Source organism: Papaver somniferum, chromosome 3 (assembly GCF_003573695.1).
Source record: "Papaver somniferum cultivar HN1 chromosome 3, ASM357369v1, whole genome shotgun sequence".
Taxonomy (NCBI): domain Eukaryota; kingdom Viridiplantae; phylum Streptophyta; class Magnoliopsida; order Ranunculales; family Papaveraceae; genus Papaver; species Papaver somniferum.
This window is the reverse complement of record NC_039360.1, coordinates 160,821,792-160,835,221: the sequence shown is the minus strand read 5'-3', so window position 1 is coordinate 160,835,221 and position 13,430 is coordinate 160,821,792. Positions and strand designations below refer to the sequence as shown.

Below are 13,430 nucleotides of genomic sequence, written 5' to 3'. Positions count from 1 at the left end.
AGGGTTTGAACATGTTGAATCTGTTGATTGAATTAAATCGAAATATGAAATGAAATAGATGAATATTAGGTTGCAGGGAAGGAGCTTAAGCTTTAGATGGCCTGAATGTGGCCTGAAATACGCCAGAAATCAGAGGAAACTCGGTTTCTGGCAAGTTCTAACTAGAAACACGGGCTAACCCGTGAACCCGCAAGCTTTACCCGTTACGGGCGCGGGTTGAGAAAATGACCACCCGTGAAGAATATCAACCCGCAGGTTTTGGCCCGTGTTAACCCGAACCCGTATAACCCGTAACAAGCCAGCCCCGGCCCGCCCGTTTGCCAGCTCTAGACTGGATTTCCTTTTAAGAGGAAAAATCTTTTATAAAAGCAAAATGCGAAATTTCACGCCAATCATATAATGACAGCCTTAATCGATTTTATCGTGATGGAAGAGAAACTGATATAACTTTAAAGTTAATGAACACCAATTTCTAGTGGTGTATACACTACACCAAATTTAGCGTTTAGCAACGGTAACGGCAGTTGGAAAATGGGGTCGCAACAGTTAAACTCTATTACGAAAGTCGATGTTGCAATTTTTCGCAACGCCTAAACTTGCGTTGCCAATTTTTCAGTTGCAAGAGTTTGAAACTATTGCAGCGTCAAAAGTTCGCAACTATTGAAACTGTTACGAATTAGAAGGACGCAACTGTTTTCTGCTACTTGAAAGATCGCAACAGATAAAAAATTGCGAATTTTTTGCAACCCCAAAAAAAGAGTGGTTTTGACCAGTCAAAATCAGAGTACCCAGTAACAAAATCAAGTCACCCCTGTTTATTTAGATATCAAATTAATCCAAAAAAAGTATTATTTCTTAATGTTAATTCATCATAATATACCATGATGAACCCATACACCCAAAAAGTAAGAAACACATTTAAGTACAGCTAAAAACATTTCTTGTCCCAATGACATATAAATTCTGTGTGCAGTATCAAAAGAATGACATCAATAAGATGATGAACATAGAGAAGAACCTTGAACTTTTCCAAAGAGATTCATTAAACTTCCTGCCTAGTCTCTGACATCAAGCATGCGAGACCACTCATTATTTACCAAGTTTATCCTTGGCTTTCTTTAGGTGCACCAATTTCTCTTGCACCCTGTAAAACATTGAGCTGATAAAACACTAATTCACACCACATGTGCCTATTGTAATAAGAAAAATTATGAGCATCCAAACGCCCCAACCACACATGATCTGAAATATGGATAGTACTTGGAACACTAGGATAATCTTTATTCATAAATATGTGCAACTGACACCAAGTACTTCAAACTATAAAATTTATGGAGGATCATGAGATAGGAGACCTAGTTTACAGTCGTTAAAAAAATCCTAACATACCGTAACGAAAAGTTTTAAGAAATTACCAGTCCTGGCTATGTCCACAGTAAGAAGCCCAAACTCTAAGCTCCAGGAATGTCAAAATTTTCAGTGTCTAAACAATTTCATGTCGACCTATGCGAACCAGAAAGTTCTTCGATGCATCTGCAATCAACAGGTAAATTCAACATTACGAGTTGAAATAACGGGGCATATTTTGGTATACAAATATGATATAGGTCAGATCATACCAAATAGATAGGTATGATTAGATTTCTGGAACATAAAAAAAAGTATGAAAACAGTAGATATGCAGAACAGAAATGAAATCCCCATTCGATCTACTCAATAGTACCAGCCACTATTACATCAATTGGTAAGGTTGCATACATTACTTCACAATGGCAAAAGCTATTAGAATCAGTGTTGGAGCCATGTGAGATAAAACATGACCAAATCCAACAAAACAGGTAATCCAAATAATCTATTAAGAAAATGTAACTTGTATCAGCTGGCGTACATGAAATGTATAAATGTCAAATTAATTATCTGTACTACTAATTCACAGATGCGCACACAAGAGAACTTTAAACAATCAATCATTGGCAGAAGAGACATACCTCTTTTAATGTCATTATCCACGTCCATTAATTCATGCACTATAATGTAGTAGTCGAGATCGATTACAGAATCCTAAGATAAAATGTTGGCACCTTTACTCTCCCATCCTTGTATCTTGACATCCTCCTAAAGATCTTCAAATTCAGTTTCTACCTGCACTAAGTCAATCATACATCAGTAAAAAAAGTATATTACAAAGAGATTTCAAAGATAATGAACATGTAAAGGAGAGTAACATTGAATCCAGTTGATCCCCTTACCATCCAAAAATTTACATAATTACAGGACAACCAACTTCTAGGAAAGGTGGTTGGAGAATAATCTGAAAAATACCATCCATGACCTTCCTGGAAAGCACATTCTCAAAGAAGATTCATAAGACAACACTGAAAACAACAGAAAATGTGCATCAAAACCTATTATAAACAACTGTCTAGTTCTTCAGGGTTAGGTTGCAGATGCAGAGCTAGATTCACAAAAAATTTACACATTCAATATCTAAGCATCTAGAGTTGTAATTGAACTCTAAACAACTAAACAAACAATTGTCTAAGTCTACGGCTTAGCATCTAGAGTTGTAAATAGTAGAGTTATTTGTAGGAATTCAACACCAAGGGGGGATGGGCTGTGTCCAAAAAAATTAAGTACCTTCTCAATTCCAAAAAAAAAATGAAGGGATTTTCTTGCTAGCCTCTGTTAGAAGTAATCCACCAGCAGTCCCTTCCCGGCCTCCTCAACCTGGAATCACGAGCATGTGTTAAAGCCACTTTTAATAAAGAATTACTAGCTAGTACAGAACAAGTCAAGGAAACAAATTTCCACTCTAAAATATTGCCTGCTTCACTCAACAGAATCTGTATAAAACTAGTCACTCAAGCGGATGCATACTACCATTGTGTCTCGTAATAGAAGGACCAACTGATCCTTGTAAAATGACCATACAGTTCTTTATGCAATTTATTATTCTCCCAAGCCACTTTTTTATTCCTATCAACACCTCAACATTGTGAAAAATCTAACAAGTAAAGTTGAAACAGACCTTAATTAACACACAATCGCTCATGGGCTTAAGATCTTTAACATCCTCAGTCTCCTCTAATAAGATGGCATCTTACATTAAAGTCAACTTCAGTCTCTGCCAAAAAATCAGCTTACTATCGTTAATGCCAATTCAAAACCATAGATACACAGAAAAAACAAGAACACCATAGCTGAGTAAAAAGGTCAACCATTGTCCAATATTACTCCATTCTGCAGCTTGACATTCATACATTCTTCTCAACCATCCGTCTCAGCTCAATCCACCACCACCAACTCTCTAATATCAGCCTCTTATTCTCACTCATTGATATACCAACATAACCTTCATCTTCTCAGCCATTAAACAAACAACTAACCATGTCATTTCCTTGAAGCAGCACTAGTATCCATGTCACAACCATACAAACTCATCAGAAGCATAACTCAGCCATACCATGTTCATTCTCCATATTGTTGTTCAAGGAAACAAAACAAAAACATCAGAAATCAAATAGCATTGTAAGAACATAACTGTATTTGCTGTTCGAAATCAAAGTACCTCTTCTGGATCCATAAGTTCCGAGAATACACTCTAACTGTCTTTCCTGCATAAAAGTAGAAAGAAAACCATTAACAATCAATTAAGATCCTATACATAATTAAGTGGAAAAATTAAAAACAAAAGTAAAGCGAAATCTTCATGCATCACATTAGATACCACCAATTCCTGCTCCTATAACTCTAGATCAACTCCATTATCTCCACATCCCTGTAAACCTAACTGTGTACTGAAATCGGGTAAAACCCAATCTCCTTAACCTATTAGAACTTCCATTCATACTTCAATCACCCCCACTGATCTACAAACCAACACCAGCAAGGTTGTAATTCTTTTCTGTTTGCATCAGAACTTCCCCTCCATCTTGATTTCTTGGCATCACAACAAACCCATCTACGATTCCATCATAACATCTCCTTTTCTCTCTTTTTAAAAATCGAACCAGAACAGAACCCTAGTTCTTGGCTTTCAATTTTTACCCAAAACCCATTTGATTCATCCAACGTGTTGTAGATATAAAACTCGAATCGAACCAAATCTTCTCCACGGCGACCATTAGGTTTTGAGTTTATGGATTTTGCACCAAATTTTGACCATGTCAATGCTGACCGGCAGTTCATTTTATGCCGGAAATAAGTCGGAATCCTAAATTCAATACCCTGCATACACCTTTCAATACATTCATCATCGACACTCAACAATAATTTCTTCAATCTATTCATATCACATATATTCAATTCATATCAGATTCACATAACAAAAGAACTGAAACTTCTCTAAGTGCCAAACTTTTTTTTGTCAAGTATCAAATTTCTAAGGGAATACATGGAAGGTTCCAAATTTCTAAGGGAACACATACAAACTTACTAACTTCCTACAAAACTTACAAAACTTGTATACATGAAACTTATAAAACTTGAAGTTGTTTTGTTCTCAACCCATTCTGATCAAATAAAGCATCATTCAAATAACCTGCAAACATAAAAAATCTGTATACTTAGATGTTGGATGTAAGCAATATATAGAGCAAGTTATCCCATATGAAAAGGGAGAAGTTATGAAGTTATTGCTGCAGGAAAGTAAGAGAACTAAAGTACGGCTAGGGAAAACATCATGGTAAGAAGTAAAAAATGTGTGATGAGATTGGTGCCGTCTCTGAAAAACGAGGAAAATTCACTTAGAGAATAAAAACATTACCTGCTTGTGGTAACTGATTTGGCTCCATGAATGTGTCTGTAGTGAAGAATGCTGAAGTTGCAACTGCATGTGAAGCTGATGTTGTTGCGGTGCAAGAATTTGTTGTTACTGTTGTTGCTCCTTATTCAGCCATTCACCCGAATGAATCAACTAACAAAAAAAGAATACATAAGAAACTGTAGTAATTAGGCTAAAGGACCAAAATGCATCCCCCAAGAGACTAAGGCACACAATTTCTCTGCGGGAAAAACACCACAGGATGCAAGTTATTGTATTATATGTTTCTTACTATGAAATTCTTTAGGAAAATATGTAAAGCTAAGAAGGCCCCTAACAAGGCTTGAATACACCTACAAAAACAACATTTCTTCATTCATCTTACAAGCATCACAACACCCACATCATAAAATCTTCAAACCCAAGTCCTTAAATTCACAAAAGATGTTAAATTGCAGTAATAAGGACAATAATAACAGCTGACCTCCATAGAGCCACAGAAGGTGAACAACATCATTTTTCCTAGTGTAATCCACCCACGTTGCATTGAGCAATGGATGCAAAATTGTTCATTATAACATTGGCAGGAGCTGCTCTGAATCTGATGCAAAAAAACAAACCTGGTAAGGAAGCTGACAAGAAACTGTTAAACTACGACGATGATAGCTTGAACCTAGAATTAATATCAGTACAATACACTTCTTCTTTCTTCAAAAGTTGTAAGACAAATAACCGTCCACATTCTCACTCGAATAATTCATTTTTTATGACCAACTTGGAATCAAACAAGCACATTACCAAATTACTAATAGTCGGAGACATAAAATGAACATGAATCTAAAACACCTCAATTTAGTGTATGGAAACTTACGAACAGTCACCAGGATAACCATTGATCTTCTTGCAGCTTCCCAGGGGATAAAGATACCTGCGGTAAGAAAATGGAGGAACTGCAAAGAGTTAATAGCTGGACCAAGAAAAACAACTATGTATCCACAATGAATTAACAAAAAGTGACACACATGAAGTCACTGATGTGCTTAGTCGAAGATGTCTGGTTATTTGGTAGATGAGGTCCACAAATACATCAAACAGATAATAAACTGCCGGCCCAAACATAAAGTTTCAACATACATGTGGAAAAGCAACTGTAACTACCTGGGACTATTAGAGTTTCAAGTGAATGACAACATTGAGAATGTGAGTTGAAACAATAGAAGAAGAAAAAAGAAAACAGACCAACAAAATCGCAAAATCGAACAGTTTATGGAATCTCTCCAGCAGTACAAACAAGCTCTACATCAATAAATGTTTAGGCATGAGCGATCCAGATAAATGAGGACTGAGGAGAAACAAGCTGGTTATCAGCATTTTTCTCTTCCCCATCCGATTCTCTTCACATACAACAGAAACTTACAGCCATGGATAACTACTGAGGTGGATCATCGGAATGGAATGAGCTTAATTATTCCTCCATCACTTTACAGGTCCTGAGAAACCTAAGTTATCTCAACTAGGATGGAAAGCGACACTATAACATGAGATCTTCAAAACATAACAAACACTGCACACAAAATCTGAATCCAGTTCATCATCTTTATATCCAAGATGATTGTGCCATGGTAACAATGAGATGGCTCCTAAAAGAACATGCTCAAACTAATTAACTTGACGAAGTTATTCAATCGTCTTTATCTTTTGAAGATTCGACCAAGACGGTACAGACTGATAGAAAAACGTAACAGTTCTAACAAGTTTGACATAATCTCTCTAGACTAAGACTCAAAAACACAAAGAAGAAGATCCGAACAAGGAAAAAAGAGAAGCAACAATAACAACTAAGGGAAAATGAATTTGTCTAAATGCATAACTCAAGACTAATGCCTGAAGTTTCCCAACGGTCCAACAAAAGAAGCATAAAAGGTAAATCGTGTAACTACACACTAAAAAGTTACCACAATTATCTAATTGAGTAACATAACCCAAACAGTGTGACAACTTCCAGTCATGCCCTCTCTGTACTGTGATGCGAATATGGCCATAACAGCAAGAGAACCAGAACCCATTGTGACATAAGGAAGACCATCAGTTGAACCATGTGGGTAGATCTACAAAAAACAACTTCCAGTTACAATAACAACACCATCCTACAGTTGCAATGAAGGAAAAAATGAGAACAAATACCATAAACTACCACAAAGACTGAAACCATGAAGCCGCAACTTTACCATGATTACTTATAACGTGATTGGTTTCATCATCTATATTGCCGTAAGCTAAATCAATTACACTTAACGAACTTTCTTGTCCTCCCCTCTTCAATAGTAAATGTTTCCGTCTTTGACGGTGATCTGGATGTTGCAGTGACAGAGGCCCCTTGTCCAGTACAAGATGAAAACTGTTTAGTGAAGGCACGAAACTGATATTCCGATCGATTTACCCTCCATTATTGTAACAGAGAGTGGTTGCATGATCTCAAACATCTCCAACATAACTAAGGAGTACAGAAAAAGTTTGAAAATGAAGTAGTATTAAATTTTGATCGATGACTATCTTACTCCGAAGGTTTCCCAATCAATGGCTTTTTCTTGGTCCACAAAGACACCTGAACCTCCTCCATTTTTTGCACTTATATACTTATTTAACTTCAGAGATCTGAAACGAACCTTTGCTCCATCTTGCATTATAAACTTTGGTAAATACACAACAACCAAAAATTACAGAACTTAACCAAAAACAAATTCATTCCATAAATAATACTTACGAGCATATCTGGATTGGAAATGCCATCAAATAGTTCAGGTTTCATCCATATCTCAACAACCAAACAATTACCCAAGTTCACACCCCTTACTTTCCCACCCTTCACGCTTAAGAATGACCCAACTGCACTCAACAGAAAACATAATTGCTCATCAAAATGCAAACAATTCTGAAATCAATGAAAATTAACTAAACAGGGGACATCCAATCAGTTAGTTATGATGTAGAACACTTGCACAGTTCTTCAAAGTTCTAATTTTGATGAGAAACAAAAACCCTAAAATCATTAAAAAAAACCCTAAAATCAGTTCATATTTCCAAACCCTAAAATAGAAATTAACATAAAACCCTAAAAACAGTTCATATGTTGAAACTTATACCTTTTAAGTTGGATTAACAATCAGTTCTTCAGTTCTTCAAACCCTCACATGAAATCAGAAAAAAAAATCGAATTAAATTTAATTGAAGAAGATTAACAAATCGAAACTAAGACGAAACAAATCGTATCAGATTCACGGATCAACAAAATCGTATTTGAAACAAATCGAAACCCTAAAAACCAGACGATTGAAAAACTTAGAAACCCTATAAATCGAAAAGATCGATGAACTTACACAGGTTAACGATTGAAGATATTTCTGTGATTATTTCATCGACTCATCGTTTGAGAGGAAGGGAATAGAGGAAGGAGTTGAAAGGAAGGGAAGAGAGGCAGGAGCCGAAGAGGGAAAAAAAAGAGAAATGAAAACTCGATCTCGATCTCGATTTCACCAAGGTATATCCTCTAAATCACGCATGTGAATCGCACACGCGTGGTAGGAAATATCCTCAGGTATAACTCATCGTGGGTGGAAATATAATGCCACGCATGTGAATGGCACACGCACATTTTAAAGGTATTACTACCCTGGTGTGACCAAGCGTGTAACTAGCACGCCTATACAAAAAATCGTAACGGATTACCCCTGTTAGGAATGTTTTTAAAAAACTTTAGCAACGGCTACAGTGTGTTACGAAGCTTTTGTAACGGCCATTTGTATCGGGAAATTCGTAACGGCCCACAAGCCGTTACGAATTGTTTTTGCGATTCCGGAAATTTGGTGTAGTGCTAGGGATTTGAAAGAAAAGAGGGAAAGGATTGGGGGTTTATAATGTTGATGATGATGATGGTGGTAGCAGAAAGGGGAGGAACAAACTTCAATTATTAGGGTTTCATCAGGGTTTCTCAGAGGGGGCGAGAAAGAGGAGAAAGAGGTAGAGAAAGAATGAATGAATGAATGGATCAATAATAATAACAGTAGAGACAAGATAACCGATTCAGACTTTCCAGTATCTGAATGAGCTGAATAGTGAGTCAGTTTTAAAGTGTAGACAACCACACCAGTTTCTCGCACGCGTACAAGTGAGTTTAGTTGCGAGTTTCATAACTGTTTCAAACTGTTGCGAATTTTTTGGAACTAAAATTAGCAACAGAAAATTCACAACAGCTGATAAGTTGTTGCTAATCTGAGTTGCTAATCGCTAAATTTGGTGTAGTGATAGTGTCCCCTGATTATGGTGGAAATATTTTCGTCTCGTATACGAAAACAATCGTAAAGTATTATCCGATTCACTCAAGGACATATACTCATAATAATTTCTGGATGATTGATATTAACTTCAAGAGCCATAAAAAATAACCCTAAAATTATAGTCTACTTGACATACAAATTGAACATCAACCATGGGTTTTACTGGTTACAACCAAGAGTATTGAAATGATGCAATTAAATGTCCAATACTTTCGTCACTTGCAAGGAGGACGAGATAATTATTCACTTTATTATAAATCATGGACACTTTTTTAATCAAAAGAAAATTAAATCAATATAGTCACCACAAGGACTAGTGATATTGGCTAATCAAGTCGGGTGGGCACCCTTTAATTTTTAGTGTCCAGTTCCAACTACAAGTGGAACGGTTTCAAATTTTGAAGATTTACCATAAAGAGATTTTTTTTGCTCAATATCCCTCAAGAATGCAGCAATTCCTCTTTTAGTTGGTGTTTGCAATAAAATCACAATAACGATACTTTATCCTTTTAGGATTTATAGGAAAAACCAATTCAATGGGATTAATATCCACATTGCGGTGATGAATATTTTCTTGGAGAAACAGAAACCAATGATTTATTATTTGATAAAACCATACATACAATTTCGTTTTCGAAATCACACCATAATGGAAAAATGTTAGAAAATATGCCAATATATTTTTCCCAGATTAGAAAATAATGGTTCTTAAGATTTACCAAAATCGTGTCGATAAAAGAATATTTTTTTTGGTCGTTCTAGTCATCGACAAGGGATAATCCATTTTGTGGTTAAAACAGATGGTTTATTGAAAAGGAATAGAAAATGTTAGGCGTTTTGATTTCTCTTCCCAGTGACGCGCACTGTTTGAGATAACATAGATGGTGATCCAACTGAATCTACAAAATATTAAAATAATGTTAGTACCCGTATCAAACGTAAAATACTAACTAGTGGCACAATCTTTGTAAAATAAACTTGATACGAAAGGTTAAGAAATCTCTCAGTATATTGGATGCAGTCTCTCTGTATTCCCTAATAATTTTCTTTGATGGTTCGATGTAGAGCGTGACGTTAGCTAGTAGAGCAACTTGCATGATAATGTCTTGTGAATAGAAGACGGAGAACAATAGATAAACATTAGAGCCTCTATTTATAGGACTAGATATCCAATAATAAACGGGATTTATCCTAAATATTCTTAATATAATTACACATTTATAACGTAGACGAACTTTTGGAGTCAATTTATAAATGGGGCAACTGAGCCACTTACCTTTCCCTGGTCCTCTTTGGAATTTAAAATCGGACCAGACTGGACTGGACTGGGCTTATAATTAGTCAATTACAGTATAAGGCTCGCATGAGTAAGGCAGCCTTTTAAGTGAGAATAACTACATAAAGAATTTCTCTGTTTCTGGATCTCACTCCAATTCGATTTGGGGGAATTGACGCCAGTTTAATTATTAAGTAAGTCATCAAAACCCTAGTTCCATTTCTAATTCTATATACTTTGCTTAGCAACTGAAATTGAGAGAAGAATTCCATAAATTTGAACAAATGTTTCGATAATGGTTTGTCTCAGTTGGCTTTCAAGGTGTTTGTCAAAATGGCTAGGAGAATATTGAATGAAGCAATGTGTAAAATGGTGAATGGGCAGAGGAGAATTGGAGCTACAGTCACTTTGCAACCTGTATCTGGTCTAATGTCATCATTTTTCAACCGAGGTAAACTCACTCGCAAGCTTATTATCTCCATTGACATTGTATAACTGGTTGGTTTAGACTTCTCGTAAAGTTGCTGAATAGTTAAGTTATAAGCATCTTTGAAATGCATTCAATTCAAAACTTTCGGATAGAAAAAGAGATGCTTATTGCAAAATCATTTGTTATGTGATACAACTAAAGGACCTGACCTGTAACTAAACTTGAGAATCGATGCAAAAGTAGGTGATTTCACATGGGGAGTCGCCTGTATTTTGAATCCAGTAAGGATTAATAATATTCTAGTTTCATTTATGAGTGAAATGAATCCACACCGTTTACACCAGAATGTACTGACGTAGCTCTCAAGGTTGAACACTTAAACATCGTTTTTGCGTTAGGTGACTGTGATGTCTTTTGACTCGATCGATAATTCTGTAGGCACAAGACCTGTTGCCACTAGATTTTTAAATCAAAGAAGGTTATTTCCTGCTGTTACTAGTCCATACATTAATCTGGGCGGTTTTTGTGTATAACCTGAGCTTCATGCCTACCTAATCCTGCCTATTGTACCTCTTAGATGCATTATCTATTTGTTCTCATGAACTTTTTTGTGTTTGGCTACTTGACATGAAAAGTTTAAAATCAATACATATCTGTTAACACCAAAATGGACACTGTTAACACCAGAATGTACTGGTTTAGCTGCCGAGGTTGAAATCCTAAACATCAATTTTGTGTTAGGTTACTGTGATGTCTTTTGATTCAATTCGATAATTGTGTAGGCACAAAACCAGTTTCCACTAGATTTGAATCTCAATGAAGGTTATTTCCTGCTGTTACTTGTCCATACGTTAAATCTGGGCGGTTTTTGTGTACCAACATGGGCTACGTGCCCACCTAATCCTGCCTATTGTGCATCTTCGATGCATTGTTTATTTATTTTTGTGAACATCATTGTGTCTGGCTACTTTGACATGAGCAGTTTAAAGTCAATACATATCTGTGGTTATTCACTGCAGGAAGATCTTTCGTTTCTACTCCAATTGACGTTTTGGATCAGGAGGAAGCCATAGAACCAGGATTGTTGGCAGGGAAGGATGGACATTCAGGGTTGCCCAATAAAAAGAAATCGGCCTCGTCGTCCAAGTGCTCGGAAATTCTTAGCTATATGGGAGGTTTGGATGGTGACCAGAACCAATTGATCAAGAAGTTGGTTAACTTTAGGATGAAAGAGGGTCAAAGAACAAAATCTCGTGCTGTTCTTTATCAAACTTTCCGTCGCCTAGCTCGAACGGAACGCGATGCAATCAAACTGCTGGTTGACGCCGTAGAGAATGTCAAGCCTATATGCGAAGTCAAGAAAGTTGGGGTAGCAGGTAGTCTTTATGATGTCCCAGGGATTGTATCTAGGGATCGTCAGCAAACTTTAGCCATTCGCTGGATTCTTGGAGAAGCAGGTTCCAAGAAAGGAAGCAAGAAGGCTAGCACCGAGGAATCTCTTTCTGCTGAGATACTGAATGCTTACCGAAAGAGGGGAGGTGCACGTAAGAAAAGGGAGACACTTCATGGACTTGCTTCAAGCCACCGAGGTTTCGCACATTTCAGATGGTGGTAAAACATCAAATTCCCCAGTTTTTCGTTGGTCGTTTTTGTGAGTTTTGTTCTTCAACTGTTCAATCTAGTTTTCGTGAGTGCTTCAATTAGTGTTCCATTGACGTGAGGATGATCACTGTGAGTTCAACAATAAAACTGCAGCGCTTGATCTTTTGAACTCTGTGCTTTCCTTTTCCCATTTGAGGTAAAAATGGGTTTTACATTTATATTGGTTTTGTATAACTCCTAATATTCAACTGCTTTTCTTGTAGTTCTGTTTTTCTAGCCTTTTCTCCAAGTTTTTGCTGTTTTTAGCTTCAAAATGCATGAAATCTGAAAAACATGGTGCTTTTATTCATGCACACTCCACAGACACTGAAAACATCAAATAAAGCCCATTAACGTTTAGTTCCTTTTCACATTCAAACCCTGCTTTGTAGTTTGTATATGATTCATTGAGTTTTGCCTTGCCTTTTTTTTGAAACCTGTTTTGAGGCAGACATCTGTCTAAGTTCGGCTGAAAAGTTATCAGCCGAAACTTGAGTTATCAGCCGAAACTTGAGTATGCCTCAAAATATGTTTCTTTTTTTTTACCTTGGCTAGTAAGTATAGGACCAAATTTACTGTAATACAAAGGATGATATAGTGATCCAAGTCCGAAACTCGTCAACTCCCCGTACGCAAGCCCATTTGTTTGCCAAGTTCTTCGGCAAAATATTACACATTGCCCCCGTAGAATTGAGGTTTCTTACTTTTTCATGAGATTTGTTTCTGGATCCACCCCTGTTCCTTAATTAAGACTACCCTAGAATCCTCCTCCCTCCTCAAACCATGTGGAATTGAAGAAACTTCTACTAGACCGGAATGAAATTTCCTCGCTCTCGTGTTTTAGTTTGGAAATGAATAGACAGAATCCATATGGTACGCACAAAATATCAAAATTTGTTTAGATTAGTTGAGATGTCGTCAAGACTATTAAGGAATAGTTGATATAATAGTAAGGGTTAGGCCCCCCCTGGAAATTAAAGTCTACAC

At 36.6% G+C, this 13,430-nt stretch overlaps 1 protein-coding gene and 1 long non-coding RNA gene across 14 annotated transcripts; one reads left to right on the top strand and one right to left on the bottom strand.

The window, feature by feature from the left end:
- Window positions 1-790: 790 nt before the first annotated feature.
- Window positions 791-8,245, bottom strand: LOC113357831. 13 transcript variants are annotated; one of them, XR_003363933.1, is made up of 18 exons: window positions 7,906-8,245; window positions 7,527-7,648; window positions 7,321-7,439; window positions 6,991-7,138; window positions 6,718-6,870; window positions 5,634-5,690; window positions 5,247-5,363; window positions 4,766-4,915; window positions 4,456-4,540; window positions 3,728-4,227; window positions 3,569-3,614; window positions 3,219-3,473; window positions 3,029-3,124; window positions 2,638-2,727; window positions 2,250-2,336; window positions 1,989-2,142; window positions 1,416-1,533; window positions 791-1,144 (listed from the first exon to the last, which is right to left on the bottom strand). It is a non-coding gene; the product is annotated as an uncharacterized LOC113357831 (long non-coding RNA). The 13 variants fall into 13 exon arrangements; XR_003363943.1 differs by having other exon boundaries at window positions 5,785-6,870; window positions 6,991-7,439; XR_003363936.1 differs by having other exon boundaries at window positions 3,219-3,409; window positions 3,542-3,614; window positions 6,991-7,439.
- A 2,201-nt stretch (window positions 8,246-10,446) lies between these two features.
- LOC113357830 (ribosomal protein S7, mitochondrial-like) lies at window positions 10,447-12,680 on the top strand. Its single transcript, XM_026601315.1, has 3 exons — window positions 10,447-10,566; window positions 10,682-10,823; window positions 11,822-12,680. Exons 2-3 carry the CDS (start codon window positions 10,706-10,708, stop codon window positions 12,415-12,417), a joined length of 714 nt encoding a protein of 237 aa, XP_026457100.1. The 5' UTR covers window positions 10,447-10,566; window positions 10,682-10,705; the 3' UTR covers window positions 12,418-12,680.
- Window positions 12,681-13,430: the final 750 nt, after the last annotated feature.

Excerpts from the sequence above, each read along its gene's own strand:
- LOC113357830 (XM_026601315.1), top strand. The coding sequence starts at position 10,706 with ATGGCTAGGAGAATATTGAATGAAGCAATGTGTAAAATGGTGAATGGG. Across the intron at positions 10,824-11,821 it reads GTCATCATTTTTCAACCGAG|GAAGATCTTTCGTTTCTACT; the intron begins GTAAACTCACTC and ends TATTCACTGCAG.